Source organism: Larus michahellis, chromosome Z (genome assembly GCF_964199755.1).
Source record: "Larus michahellis chromosome Z, bLarMic1.1, whole genome shotgun sequence".
Lineage (NCBI taxonomy): Eukaryota > Metazoa > Chordata > Aves > Charadriiformes > Laridae > Larus > Larus michahellis.
The window spans coordinates 28565901-28579835 of NC_133930.1; the positions used below are offsets into that span (position 1 = coordinate 28565901).

The window sequence follows — 13935 nt, forward strand, 5'->3', positions numbered from 1 at the left end:
TCTCAGTGCTGCTTCCTGGTAGCCGATGCCCATATCTCAAAAATGCCGCCTTTCCATCTGGCACTGGAGCTGCTCAGCAGTGAACCAATGTTAAGAGCTCAAACCTGGCCTCCGGCTTACCTGAGCAAAGTACTGTCACACTGACAGTTGCTTGTGCCATAGAAAATAGTTTTTAACCCTCATGCTTGCTAGTGGCATCCTTAGCTGCAAGTGAGCATACAGAAGTTTATCCTAAAAAAAACCCCAAGTCCTGAAGTCTTTCATGTGGCTCTTTTATCAACATAATGAAAAATAGCTTTAAAAGAAACCCCATCAACCAAACGAATAGACCTCTTTTTCATGTGTTCTAACTGGTAAAGCATTGTGCGTATTCTCACAGAAGAGTGGAATTCTCTGTACCAGGTCTTTTTGACAGAAGTTTGCAAAGATGTTCAGAGCTGGACGTGTCTGTATAATTGCATGTCAGAAAAATGATAAAGAGAAAAATTGTTTCACACCCAAGAATTGCAAACTCTTAATGGTAGCAGATAGGTTTTCAGATAAAGGTCTTAAGTTAGTTGCTAAAAATTCTGTGATGTCTGTTTTTAAAATATTTCATGTTTCTTAAGGTTAATTTCTGCAACCTTCTGCATGTATTTTTATGTCTTCCTTCAACAAATTTTATCCAGATGTCTCTCATGCATCTTCAAGGCCTCGTCATCTGTGAGTGATGCACAAACATGGTTGGTTCTTCCAACTGAAGCATTTTCCATTTTGTTTCGAAAGCTGGAACAGTGTCTTGAGCAGACTTCAAAAGTGGTACAAAAACTATTTGGAAAAAACTTCCAAAAACATTTGAGTGGACTTTGCAGTTCACAGGAGATGCCAAAAAGAGGAGATGACCAAAAATGGAGTATTTCCAGATGAGCATCTGCCTTTTATTTCCAGTGAGACAAATCTTTAGAGGTGGAAAATATAACCATCCAACAACAACAGAAAAGCCTTTTTGTATGTACTCATCTATTTGAGTATGCTTTTATGCCTACATTTAGCTAATTGTTAGCGTTTGATGGGAAAGGTCTGCGTGTACAAAGAAGCTATCCCTTATTGTTGTTTGGGGTTTTTTCTACCTTTACAAACAAATAATTTTCTTAAATACAGAGTTCATGTTTGGGAAGATATGTTTCATGCTGAAAAAAAGACTTCTAGGGGAAAGCTTTTCTGTTTTAAAAATGACAAGGTAATGGCTCATCCATATACAAGGAATCAGAACTATTATGGTAGTTCTTACTGATGGCTGTGTTGTAAAAACAGTTTAATGCATCCAACTCAGTAAACGTGGCAGAAAAAGGTGATATCTAATAAAGTGTTTGTGTAGAGATCTCTAAGCAACCTGGCTTATGTAGTGATTTCTTTCTTCATTAGGTAGAAGATCTCTTCTTTCTGTGGCCTATGTGGACAGCACAAAATGGGAAAAGAGACAAAAAGAGAAGCATAGCCTGGGTGAGAAAAGTTTGTTTCTTTTTCTGCACTTTGACTAATTAATTACAACCTGAACTCATTTTAGACTAGCTCATCATCTATAAATACTTCAAAATAAAGAATGCATGGACCAAAATGCTTCTGAGGTTCTATGTCAAAATCTGCTCAACACGTTAAAAGTTTTGTCATATATATTCAAACCTATAATGCGGAAACAAGTTAGAATTTGCCCATTCAATTAATGTTTGGTTTCTACAAGCTCATTTTTTTTTTCTTTCACAAAATCCAAAGCTTTTATGAATGTCATACTTTTTTGTCTGACAATTAAAACTGTTTCTGAGTGTCCTCTTCATTGACTTTTTTTTGAATTATAATGCAGTATGAAAGAAGACCTAAAAGTATTACAGGGAATTCCTGTTTTAAAACTTTTAAACAACATGTTTCTCTGAGTTTTGCAGGAAGGGAAGTTACATTTTTTACTGAAATTTTAGATTTTTCTTTTGGGGAAAAATAGTGTCATAGAATCATAGAATTGTTTACTTTAGAAAAGACCTTTAAGATCATCGAGTCCAACTGTAAACATAGCACTGCCAAGTCCACCACTAAACCATGTCCTAAGTGCCACATCTACATGTCTTTTAAATACCTCCAGGGATCGTGACCACTTCCCTGGGCAGCCTCTTCCAATGCTTGACAACCGTTTTGGTGAAGAAATGTTTCCTTATACTCAATCTAAGCCTCCCTTGCCACAACTTTAGGCCACTTCGTCTTGTCCTATCACTTGTTACTTGGAAGAAGAGACTGACACCCACCTCGCTACAACGTCCTTTCAGGTAGTTGTAGAGAGCGATAAGGTCTCCCCTCAGCCTCCTTTTCTCCAGGCTGAACAACCCCAGCTCCCTCAGCTGCTCCTCATAAGACTTGTGCTCTAGACCCCTTGCCAGCTTCGTTGATCTTCCTTGGGCATGCTCCAGCACCTCATAGTGTTTTTTGTAGTGAGGGGCCAAAACTGGACGCAGTATTTGAGGTGTGGCATCACCAGTGCTGAGTACAGGGGGACAGTCACTTTCCTAGTCCTGTTCGCCATGCTATTTCTGATACAGGCAGGATGCTGTTGGCTGCCTTGGCCACCTGGGCACACTGCTGGCTCTTATTCAGCTGGCAGTTGACCAACATTCCCAGGTCCTTTTCCACTGAGCAGCTTTCCAGCCACTCTTCCCCAAGCCTGTAGTGCTGCATGGGGTTGTTGTGACCCAAGTGCAGGACCTGGCACTTGGCCTTGTTGAACCTCGTACCATTGGCCTCAGCCCATCGATCCAGCCTGTCCAGATCCCTCTGTAGAGCCTTCCTACCCTCAAGCAGATCAACAGTCCCACCCAACTTGGTGTCATCTGCAAACTTACTGAGGGTGCACTCGATCCCTCTGTCGAGATCATTGATAAAGATGCTAAACAGAAATGGCCCCAATACTGAGCCCCAGGGAACACCACTTGTGTCTGGCTGCCAACCAGATTTAATTACCACAGCTCTTTGGGCCTGGTCTTCCAGCCAGTTTTTTACCCAGCAAGGAGTAGAGCCATCCAAGCCATAAGCAGCCAGTTTCTCCAGGAGAATGCTGTGGGAAATGGCGTCAAATGTTTTCCTAAAAGTCTGGGTAGGCAACATTCACAGCCTTTCCTCATCCACTGAGCTGGTCACTTAAGAAATAAAACTAAACATTTTAATTTTGAGAAGTTGTACATTAAACTGTATCTGCATATGGTACTGAGATCTCATAGCTAAATTCTTTGGCTAGATTACATTTGAAATGACATTTCGCCATCTTTGTGGTGACTATGTGAAATAGCATAATGCAGAACATTTTTCTGTGCTAAAGATACACATGCATTATTTTGCACCATGAGTGTTTTGGAGACCCCTTAATGCATAATCTTTGTCTTCCGTTTTTCATTCCTGGGCCCCTGAACTGCGTTTGTTAATTGTAACACAGGTTATGAGGCTGAAAGAAGAATCAGCAGGTGAAATTCAAGGGCTTTTCTCAGGCAGGAAGTCAGACAAAATGATCAGAGTCATGTTTTTTTATGCTCTAATTTGCTTCTGTTATTTGCCTGTAAACAACTAGGTTGGTATTGTCAACATGTTTTACTGTACATGGGCCAGAAACAGCCAGTGGGTGCTCATGACTGTAGCTTGGATCCTGCAGAAACTGTTAATACCTTGTAACCGTCTACTGTCTGTAGGGCTGCTCATGCAGTGTTTTTTGGGCAGGAGCCACAGAATAGTGCCCTGGAACGCATTTGAACTGGTCACCTCTGTATGAAGATGAGTTCTTATTTTGACAATCGTCATAGGCAGTAGTAATCCACTATAGAAGAAAACATTGTTGTGCAAGTGCTGGTACAGTCCATGTTTGGCCTGGGTCTCCCCAGGCCTGGCAAGATCTTTTGTGGCTGTTTGGCAAGCACAGTTCTTGCTGCTGCTCTGCCGATGATCTTGATCCAAAGCAGATGTCTTTTCCATGCTTTTCAAAGAACTGCTTTGCATTTTCATTTTGTGTTCACAGAAAAGAGAAAACAAGTTAACACAGTGTCAGCTGTATTAGCATTTTCAAAGAGGAGACAGCCCTGCAGACGTCTGCTCTGTAGCTGTCAGCTGCATGGTAGCACATATAATCTTGCGTGCAGTAAGTGGTGATTGTAGCTAGAGTGAATTCCTTGTGTTGAATAGATGCTCTTTTATTTGTGTATTTCAAACCTTGTTTCAGAACTGTGCTTTTGGAGAATTATGTTGTAAGAATACATTTAAAGGAAAAAGAAGTATTTTTGCTTTAAAGTCAATTACGTTTCTCTGCGGCAGTGATATGGTGCCATCCCAGACTCAAACTCTTTTAACTGTGTCCATATAAGATATGCTTTATTCTCTTCTCCATAGTCAGTTTAGCATTCTAAGCATGAAGTGAGTTTAGCAAGCTTCAGTACTGAAAAAAACACAGGAAAGAATAAGACTGTATTTTCGTGTACAGAAGCATGTTTGTTCAAAGGGTAGGAATTGAAAATGTGTTGATTTGGAATTTACAAACTGCTTGCTGGTAGGAGGATACCTGTCTAGAAGTATTTGGACTCCACTTATTAAAAATGAGATATCAAGGAAACGGGAGGCATGGCTGGACTTAGATTCTCCAACGTTTCAGTTGGTTCATCACTATCAAGGATAAAAGTAAGTGACAGTAAGCATCTTGATGAGAAGAATAGCAATTACCAGAATCCCAGAAACAGCAGAATCCAAGCGAGATAGGAAGAAGTGTCTTTTTTTGTTAGAAAAACTCATGGTTCCCAGAATAGCTCATCTGCAACACCAGGTGGCAGTGCTGCCTTTACCTATTTGAATAATTTCCATTCAAAGCCTTTTTCCATACAAAGCTGTAGTTCTTTCCAGAAGCTGCTGTGGATGTGGAAATACTGAGAAATGTGAAACATACATATTTGTAAGGTAAAGTACTTGCCTCAACTTTCATTTATATTTCACCTGGGTCTTTAAAATAAATAAAGGCTTTCTTTATATAGAAGAGGAAGTGTTAGTCTGTGAGTTAAGGTATTAGATCTGCCCATCATTTCCAGGACAGGTAAACTTTGCATCACAGTTGTATACACTTTCTGGTTGCTGCCCCATCACTGTATTTCAGACCTGTCCTGGATGGACCACTTCTAAGAATAAGAGGATAGTAACCTTACATGGTGGCCAAATGTACCACCTGTTGATGTGGCTGCACGCTGTAGATAGGTACACACTGCGAATCAAACTGAAACTGTGTTGATTTCCTAGGCCTCCAAACTGGTATTAGATGTCATAACCACTGACTTGGAAAGTGAGGGTCAGTGTTTTCCTGGTCATTGTCCTGAATCACCCTGTTGCAGGTAGCAAGACACTGAGTTTCTATGAACAAATGAAAATCAAAGTGAACATGAAATCTTAGATACCAATGTTCTAGAGATAACTGTGAAGCTGTGTCCAGAAGTTAAATGACCTCAGCTCAAACTTATGGTTTATTTTGTTAGTTTGTTTAAATCCATGAGATGCTGCAATATGCAGAAATATGTTTTTAGAGAAATCGAAGTTTTATAAAAGTTCATCTTGTAGAAATGTATTTTTAGGCAATGTGTATGAGAGATTATATATACTAGTGTCCTCTTTGGTCAAGACTATCAGATAAAAGCACTTGCAACACATATCTGTTAAAATGCATATAGAATATACACCGATCTTAGCACTTAAATTTTACTACCAACATTGCTAGGAGACTTGGGCATTCACGTTCTTGCATTCTAGTACTTCTGGTAGGGTGTTTTTAAATAGAAGCTTTAATCTTGATTATTAAAGAGCAATTTACAGAGCAAAATTTGTTCACAAAAGGTGTCTGAATTATTTCAAATCATGAATATGAGAAAAAAAAGTCTGGGTTTAGGTGCTCTTCAGAGAAGACAAACCAAGAAATAATTACTTACTGCAAATTATTCATATCTAGAAACTACAGCAGAAATGACAATTTGTCTGGAAACAAAGTTAAATTTCCCATTAACTTGATTTGTCTTCTATTCTTTAAAGTTTAATAAGTTTTCATTTTATTGTGAGTCTTATACTGGAGCTGATAGGCAAGTGCTTCATGTTGCTTTCCATGCTAAAGTTCCGATGGTTAGTTTCAGCTTTATAGACACCCTAAAAGGTCAATCGTTAAAATTCTGAGCGTGAACTCTCCCAGAGGAGGCATGTGTAAAAATGGGTAATAGTCTTGGGATCTTGCACACGTAGCATTGTATTATTTAGTTTATATTCTGCTTAAGTACTTTGTGTTCCTGAAATGAGCTGTTCATCTTCATGAGCACCTAGACAAAAGAAATGCCAAGCTCAGGGCTTGAGTATGGCCCAAAATATTCTCAGGTATCACCTTCCAGTTTTCAGAGGGTGATGCATAATAAAAATAGTTCTGGAATAGATAAATGAACTTCCAACCCGTGCAGTTGTCTGTTTCAGGTCCATGTTGCTATGTCATCAGACACAGCAGATTTTGGAATTAAGACTTTTTTCCAGCTGTCTCAAAATGCAGATGAAGAATATTGGATGACAGTTGGCTTAGTATGTTTACGCAAGGATCTAGCCAGTTCTTAGTTCCTGACAAGTTGACTTGGCTGCAGCATCCGTTCTCTCCAACTTCTAGCACTACTGGGAATGTCCCCAAATTCTTTACCTATGTGCTTCATCATGGCCTTTGTGAGTGCTGGAGAGACAGGTAATACAAATACAGACACTTCTTGTAAAGGTATTCCCACAGAAATTTCTTTACCATTAAAAAAGTTGATCCGGTGGTTGTCTGGTATAGCATGGCCTTGGTGGCTCACATCAGCTAAGCATCCTGGGTTTTATTTTGTAGGAGCTGGTACTTGCCTCAGTACTTTTGCTCCAGATTTCCCTTTGCTTTCATGGTCATGAAATGCTTGCCTTCCTTCAGCCAGAGATAAATGTTCTTCTTGTGTTTTGAATAACACCTTAAAGTGCCTCAGGAGGGAAGGTGTTGCGCAGACACGAGATACTGCTATGCGTCAGACAGCAGCATTATCCAGAGTAAGAGTCATGCATTTTATTTCAAATCAAGGCTCTATCATTTTACTGCAGCAAAAATCTTTGCATGTGTTGTAATTTGAGAGAGTATACCTATAAGGTCAGAGTAGCATTGAATGCCATTTCTACTGTTAGAAATACCGTGCAGTATTCACTGGCAGTGCAGATGTGTTTTTAAAATTATGACTAGTGATACCCCTTGTTTTGTGGACAGAACATACGTGCACTGCATCCCTTGGAGACACAGCATGTTACTGTTACAATGATGCTTCCTGCCCCTGACAACTTTGCCAGAATAGAAGGCTTAGTCAATTCTGAATGGTGCTGCAAGTTGTGCTCACCTCGCGTTTCATTGACAGTTGTGGAGGTTGGGTCACCTGTTTGGAAAATGAAATGTAAAACCAGCCAACCCATCAGCTCTTGAAGGATGGCCAATGGGACTAGTGGAGAGGTGTCAAACGAAGGGCTGGCTTAGTAACAACTGTAGTCTTGGGGTGCAAAGGATGAATGAAGCAAGGTGCTAATGATGCAGAAAGAATATGTTGGATTCCTGATCCTGGAACATGCAGGAGAATAGAAAGAAAGTATAATTGAAGTCTCTAAATGTTATAGATTAGATAACATCACCTTAGTCTCAGCTAAGAATCAAACAGCTGACACTAAGCATACAATAAACAGCTTACTCTTCCTGAGTCGTCATCATTTTCCAGGAACAGTACAAAACTAAAACTCCAAATTGAATTAATTTAACTTCCAATCAAATTCATTAAGTGCAATGGTTGGCTACCTGTTCAACAGTCTGAAACGTGGAGTTCCTGTATGGTCAAATTAATATTGTTATGCAACTGCTGGAGCAGAATGATATAAAGTTAATAAGGTACTGGCACAGTGCCCAGTTTGATTAACAGGATTTCTTTGGATTGCTGTTTGTGACTGTAGGATTTTTCAGTACAGTACTGCTTGTTTCTGTGTCTCATTGTGTTACCATAAACTAAAGGACAAACCCATACCAAAAACATGGTCCCGCGTATGCTAAGTTTGAAAGCAAGTGTGAATTTTAAGGACATCTGTTCAGGTTTTTTTTATGAGTTGTATTAGTTATACTAATTTCATCCATTATAGCAGATTTTATACCTATTATGTGGTAGTTTGCTTTTTCTCCCTTCTTTCTACTAGGTTGAAATCATTGTGTTGAGAACCTTCCCATGTATTATTTTCTGTTAAAGTATTGTTTTCAAACAACTTCAAAATGAGATATTAACATTGAACCAGAATTTGATTGCATGGACAGAGGTTCTGTTTCAGGTTATATGATCGCTCTTCGGATTTTCCTGCAATGCCAGTTGATTAAACATACTCTTTTTCTGTTTCCCTCAGCTGACTTAGCCCACTTAATGGACAGAACCTATGAAAGAAAGCTGCCTGTCAGCTCTTTGACAATAGCCCGGGTAAGGAAATAAATCTCAATCATAAAGTGACTGAAATGAGAGCGGAATGCTTATGGAATGAAGTAAGCTCAGAAGGGGAGAAATGATACCACCTCTGCTGGGAATTCTGGGATCGTAAATGTCTTGTTATACTGTTAAATTGCCATGTAAAGTTACTTTTTGTTACTTTGTGCTCATTAGTTAGTATCTCAACTGTAGGGTCTTCAAAACAGAAATAGTTTGGGTTTTTTTCAGTAAAATTGGGCCTCACTGTTACTTGGCTGTGTATATCCATAATATATGTTCCCTGCCTTCCTGTGGTTTCTGTCTTAGTGAGAGCTTTAACGCCCCCTCAGGCACTTTACAAGAACCAGGCTGCTAAGGGAATGCAGTGAATTAGCACGCTGCCTGCTTCCCTGCATCTTCTTCCACTTCCAGGCACCTTCAGAGTGAGGCAAAGGTGGATACATTTTGCCTCTATAGTTTTTTTCCCTTGCTTCAGCAGGCTGTGGCAGGACAAATGCTGGTGTGGAATAAGTGAAGCTATTATTTTTTCTTAATTTACAGGAACTGTTACCATCCTCTGGATGGGTTTGTGGAGGGGGTGGAGAAGGCAAAGATGTGAGATATGCTTTTAAATTCCCTGTGTAAATGAGTCTTTGTACAGAAAAAGAATAAATAAGTCACTTTAAAAAAATAAAATAAATCCCCCCAATTTCTATCTTCAAAATTATCCAAAAAGGCTGAGTCACCACCCTGGTACCTCAGTAACACCACTAATTAGCATGATTGGCACCACTAACTGAGGAGTTACAGTAGATTTTGTACAGTTACAAGATCAAGCATTTATACAGATCAAGCATTCTTGATCGTTGCTTCTGAGACAGCGTCCCTGGGGAAAACGGGGTTTTCTTTCCCTTTTATTACTTAATTGGCTTTATTCCTTTCTTCATGTTCGTGCTTTGGTCTGACCTCTTCCCTGAATAAGTGGCATTTCCAGATTGTCATGCTGCCCCAGTTTCTGATACCTGAAGCTCACATCAGATTTTATTTTCTAAAATGTAAATAAAGCGCACGGGTATGCTATTGCCACAATCAAAAGATGAGAGCTACATGTGTACAGCATGCAAGGAGGGTTAAGAAACTGGAGAGCAAGTACCAGTCAGCTGAAACTATTATTTTTAGCTTATGCTTAGGATGAAGAGAAGTAATGCCCGATGAAGAGAAGTAAAGACCTTGAGAACACATTGTTTATATATTCTGAGCTAAAGGTATTATATTGGGAAGACTCTGGAGTGTTCCAGCATCTTATGCTTAGGTTAGTAAAACCTACAGGAAAACAGGATTCACTGTTAACCATAGGACAAAGTCTGTCTGAAAATGGGGCTTTTATTTAAATAGTTGATAGCACTGGGAGTTTGGAGGATTGCCTGGAGTAGACAAGGTTTAAATGAGAGGAAAATTGTGCTTTACAGCACAAGGGTGGGGTTTTTTTCTTACCATTATTTATATGTGTGCTGAAATACAACATGCTGTTGCCCCTATCCTTCAGAATTTATAGGCACAACAGGCAAATGTAAGGTAAACAGGAAAAGAATACTTCTTAGAAAGAGAAATAAGGCATGTTGAGACTCACTCAAAATTGGGGGAAAAAATGAGGAACTGCATGTATTCTCAAATTAAAGGATGTAATTAAAGACCAAAAAATTCAGAGAGGAGCAGCAAAAATACAGAGTACTGAGCTATATGGACATAATTCTCTGTGTTTTCAAGGTACATAACGTTCCTCAGAGCTGAGCAGTGGAGTTGTCTAAGTTTAAAAAGATTTTGCTTTTAGCAGTCTTGAAGAAACCTAAGTAGGAGCAAGCAAAGGCTTGAAGACTTCCAGTACTGCCAGACACCTAAACATGCCAAACAAATGTATTTTGTTTATTGAAGTGGCATTTTCTTCTAATATGCTTTGTGCACCCTCTGACGCTTTTATTTCTTATTTTTTAATCAGTTTGTTGACAACATTTCTTCACGAGAGGAAGTGGATCAAGCTGAATATTACCTTTACAAGTAAGCATCATTTCACCCCGGCATGAACTTTGAGACGTACAAGTAAATACCATGAAGTCTTGCTCTTTTAAGACTCTGACCCTTTCCCACTTACTGGCTTTGATTTCTCCTTTGCAAGAAATGTGCATCTACTTGTCTTGCAACTCACAGCTAAGGGCCTTCTTTGTAACTTCTCCTTTGTTATGGCTACCCTCCTTCTGGACCTCTGGTATTGACTCCTGTCAAGCATGTTAGTCTGAGCCGCTGAACAGCTAATACAACCTCCAGCCACGATTTACATTAGAGATGCTGAAATTATAAGGAATTATGTTTGTTTACAGTTTTTCCTTATGATGCTTTTTTGTTCTCTAAGTCATAATTTCACTACATTGGCTTTATGCATAATTGCATGTGTTAAGTGTAGGACCCAAGGAGGCTTGTTTCCTTAGAATGAATGGAAATGAGAATGGGCATGCTGTAGTAATGATCAAGTCAGCAAAACTAAATGAAGTATAGTTTTGGTTTTTATCCCCTTAGTATTTTATGTTCCCCAGATAAGTTGTGTAGTTCACCTTATGCATGGGTTGTTAGGGTTTTCTGCAACTATTTTTGTGTTGAGTGAAGTGTACGTGGTACCTTTTCTACTAGTATAAGGTTGAATGCTTGCTTGCCTCTTTTAGGTCAATACTGACTTTAAGAGGGCAGTAATTCTTGCTGATCACTAAAAAAAATTATTCTTTGGTTGCACACACATTTTGAGGGCTAGGTTTCCTGATCAAGAAAGTAACTCATCCTGTCATTTGACCATGAGGCAGCAATGTGCCTTGTGGACAAGAAGGCCAATGGTCTCCTGGGGTGCATTAAAAAGAGCTTGGCCAGCAGGTTGAGGGAGGTCATCCTCACCCTCTACTCTGCCCTAGTGATGCCACATCTGGAGTACTGTGTCCAGTTCTGCGTCCCCCAGTTCAAGGACAGGGAAGTACTGGGGAGAGTCCAGTGGAGGGCTACAGAGATGATCAAGGAACTGGAGCACCTCTCGTAGAAGGAAAGACTGAGAGACCTGGGTCTGTTTAGCCTGGAGAAGAGAAGACTGAGAGGGGATCTTACCAATGCTTATAAATATCTAAAGGGGTCAAGAGGATGGGTCCAGACTCTTTTCAGTGGTGCCCAGTGACAGGACAAGGGGCAATGGGCACAAGCTAGAACATAGGAAATTCCACCTCAACATGAGGAAGAACTTTACTTTGAGGTTGATAGAGCACTGGAACAGGCTGCCCAGAGAGGTGGTGGAGTCTCCTTCTCTGGAGATATTCAAAACCCACCTGGGCATGTTCCTGTGCAACCTCCTCGAGGTGAACCTGCTTTGGCAGGGAGGTTGGACTAGATGATCTCCGAAGGTCCCGTCCAACCCCTATCATTCTGTGATTCTGTAATTTTGTCAAAGTGCATGAGAAAGCATCTTTACATCAGGTTGCTATTTGTAAATAATTATGATTGTTATTTTAATGGAGAAGTTTACTGGATGGCGCTTTTAAGTATATGCATAGTTGTAAGTGCATGACTGCGTTATACTTCGGATCTCTGTGATTCTCTGGTACCTGAACCTCAGACCTTCAAGATGGAAACAAGAGAAACCCAGTGCACTAATACTAGCAGTATCCTATAATGGAAAAATAAAAAGAGGACAAAGAATCTCTCACAGAAAGGAGATTAGTGGAGCTTTTATTCCTTCTGATCAAGATTTTATTAGTCCTGTCAAAATGTGGTCAGAAATCAGTTTTTCATCCTGGAACAGGTGAGATGAAAACAGAAGGATGTAAAGGCAGCTTAAGGCAAGCCCTTGTTTTTGTTTTACAGATGTGCTGTTATTACCTTTTACTAGCATTCTTGAAGACTGTAGCATACATTGTGCCACACAGACTTAAGTTCTCTCCAATGGAGTCAGGACCTGTAGGGTAAAGGATGCCAAGAGACCATTGCATGCCCTGACACCAAGAGGAAAGTGTGGTAGTTTAATCGCTGAGTCTCAAAATGGTACAGATAAAATCCAGATAGACAGAGCAAGATGTTCATATGTAATATGTTCTACAGGTTCATTCTTGAAAACGAGGTTCAGAGAGAGTGACAAAAAATTTGAAACATAGAAAACATTCCGTAATAAGAAGGAGAGAACAGAATGCGAATCTCTAACATGTAAATATCTTCCCCGCTCTTCGTCTGTTTCTGATTAGTACATCAGTTTAAAATATAGGGGTTTTATCCTTAAAAGCACATTCTAAAGGAGAGATTTGCAGTTCAAAACAAATTACAATTATTTACTGTTTCTCTTAGAAATAATTTTCCTGTGGCTGGTGAGATTATAGTTATGCACACATCGAGTATGATCATTTGTAATTGATAACAGATTTTAGTAGTCTGTGTGGAGAGAATAGAGAGGTACTGGTGTGTCATATGGCTTGTCAGACGTGCTTTGGCTGGAATTTTTCATGTGTGTGTCCCTGTAAAGCTGCTTTGTTTCTGTGTTGCAGAATGCTTACTCTTTCCGTGTGGTTAGCATCAGTTTTCCAGGAGACTTCATTCCAGCATGATCCGTGAAACTATTCTCAAATGCATTTATATGCAGGTAGTGAAACAGTGTAGAGAGGTCTGTAATTCATTGGAAAATGTAAAAATCCCAATTATAACATCAGCTTCCCTTTCAAATGAAAATAAGTGTGCTAGCTTCAGGAAATAGGAGGTGTGGTTGGTATCTGCAAGGCCCCTTTTATTGTTCTTTACATTTTGCACTCAGGCTTGAGTCCAAATGAAGGACATGTTTATAAAGATACCTCCTTGCAGCTAGGAGGATGTTTGACACAGAAAAAGTCCTGCAAAAGTGGCAACACCATGAGACATAATGGAGGTGGTAGAGAGGGCTAGTTAAGAAACAGAGAATCTTTGACAAGAGACCTCTTTTTCTGGCTTAATGAGAAACAGTTCAAAGCACAACTTTTGTACTATATGTATGGAGGGTAAGCTTCTAAAAAAGGGAAAGGCAGTATCAGCAAAAAGCTTTTTTATATCTTCTAGGGTGTACAAGTCCATCATGAGCAAATAGCTGTACACAGCCTGGTAAGTTGGCTGTATGTGCGTTTGCCTGAACATAAATTAGCAGAATGCTCCAGAGTGCTGTGTTTTTCTCCTTAACTGCTTGTAGAGTATAAGGGGGAGATTTTGGTGTCACTCCCCAGTATTGGGTGCCTCTGGCAATCTGAGGTGAAGGGTAGTCAGTTCCAAGGCCCCTACAAAGCTGGAAGATGTTCCTGGTACAAAAGAGCAAACTGTGCCTGTGGGAAGAATTAGAAGGAAGTAAATGACATTTCCATGCTCGCTGTGTGGGGTTTTTCTGAAGATA

At 39.8% G+C, this 13935-nt stretch overlaps 1 protein-coding gene across 2 annotated transcripts in view; it reads left to right on the plus strand.

The window, feature by feature from the left end:
- Positions 1-13935, plus strand: part of MRPS27 (mitochondrial ribosomal protein S27) — a 50100-nt gene that overhangs the window by 1339 nt on the left and 34826 nt on the right. Inside the window, exons 1-4 of one of the 2 annotated variants that reach the window (XM_074569529.1) lie at positions 669-987; positions 1405-1482; positions 8452-8522; positions 10504-10562. In XM_074569529.1, coding sequence (XP_074425630.1) covers positions 888-987; positions 1405-1482; positions 8452-8522; positions 10504-10562 — 308 coding nt within the window. In that variant the 5' untranslated portion in view covers positions 669-887. Of the gene's footprint in view, positions 1-668; positions 988-1404; positions 1483-8451; positions 8523-10503; positions 10563-13935 lie in introns of those variants that run through there. The other variant, XM_074569530.1, reaches the window with a different exon arrangement.